At 35.2% G+C, this 1,070-nt stretch overlaps 1 protein-coding gene across 1 annotated transcript; it reads right to left on the bottom strand.

Annotated features, from left to right (window-relative positions):
- Positions 1-589: 589 nt before the first annotated feature.
- On the bottom strand, positions 590-1,063 carry LOC111722825 (taste receptor type 2 member 10-like; the record flags this gene model as incomplete). The annotated part of the gene is made up of 1 exon (XM_023509156.1): positions 590-1,063. A coding segment is annotated over one exon (474 nt), but the record flags the coding sequence as incomplete, so codon positions are not given.
- Positions 1,064-1,070: the final 7 nt, after the last annotated feature.

The raw sequence follows: 1,070 nt of genomic DNA, 5'->3' as shown, positions 1-1,070 counted from the left end.
TGAAAGATCTTGTTGTGGATGCTTATTGTCACCGTCATAATCTTTTTTTATTAAATGATAACTGTGTACATTAATGCAAACATGGAGTACAGTGTAGTGTTTTCATATACAATTTGAAATATTTTCATCAAACTGGTTAACATAGACTTTATGTCATTTACGTAGTTATTGTGTTAAGACAATTTACACTCTAGTTTTAGAAAGATTCACTTATACCCTTTATCCAATGTACACAGCCCTATTATGAAACTAATTTATAGGTCTCAAATGAAAGCCACTGTCATGATCTTTACAGTAAATAGTCTCCAACAGGGAGATTTTCCTTGGGGAGCCATGCAGGACAAAGTTGCGAGGCAAGAAATCTGATCAAAACATTGCATTAGCAAGTGAGATTAAATTCTCACCAAGGAGCAAAATTCCTTAAGATGCAGTCAAAACAACTATGAAAGATTTCAGTGACTTTCAATAACACAGTTAAAAACCAACATAAGAATGAGGTGTAAGTGAAACAGAGCTTCAAAAATATCTTCACTGGATTATTCTCCTAGAACATCCATTTCTCTTCAAGCTTACCTAAGTGGCTCTGACATTATTGTCTCTCACACTTTAATTGCTGCAGTACCTGCAAAGAGGCCTGCTTTAGTTTGCTGTTTCCTAGAATTAGGATACATGAGTGAGCCCAGGGATAGATGACTGAGGTTGTCATCCCACAAATGAACATGAGTTTGTTTTCTAGCACAGTAGATGATATTTCCATGGCATAGCCTATAAAATACAAGATAAAGAAAATGATGAAAGATATCAGCATTTTCATTGCCTTTACATGAGCTTCAGTGCTGGGGTCTCTGAATCCTGTGGCATTCAATAGCATCTTCTTATTGTGTCTCCAAAGGGAAATGATTAATAGGAAACATGGAATTAAGGATAGTGTAAGGAAGAAGATGACTCCCAGATTTATTAACACCTGTTGAACAAAGAATTCACTTTTTTGCCTCTTGAATTGGCCAGTTGTGTTTCTGTTCTTCATTTTCTTATCATTAAAAACCTTCATGACTTGTGGAAGAGTAATT

The sequence above is a fragment of the Otolemur garnettii genome, unplaced genomic scaffold (assembly GCF_000181295.1).
Source record: "Otolemur garnettii isolate 467f Iridium unplaced genomic scaffold, OtoGar3 scaffold00518, whole genome shotgun sequence".
Taxonomy (NCBI): domain Eukaryota; kingdom Metazoa; phylum Chordata; class Mammalia; order Primates; family Galagidae; genus Otolemur; species Otolemur garnettii.
The sequence above is the reverse complement of the archived record's forward strand: the minus strand, read 5'-3'. Positions and strand labels throughout refer to the sequence as shown.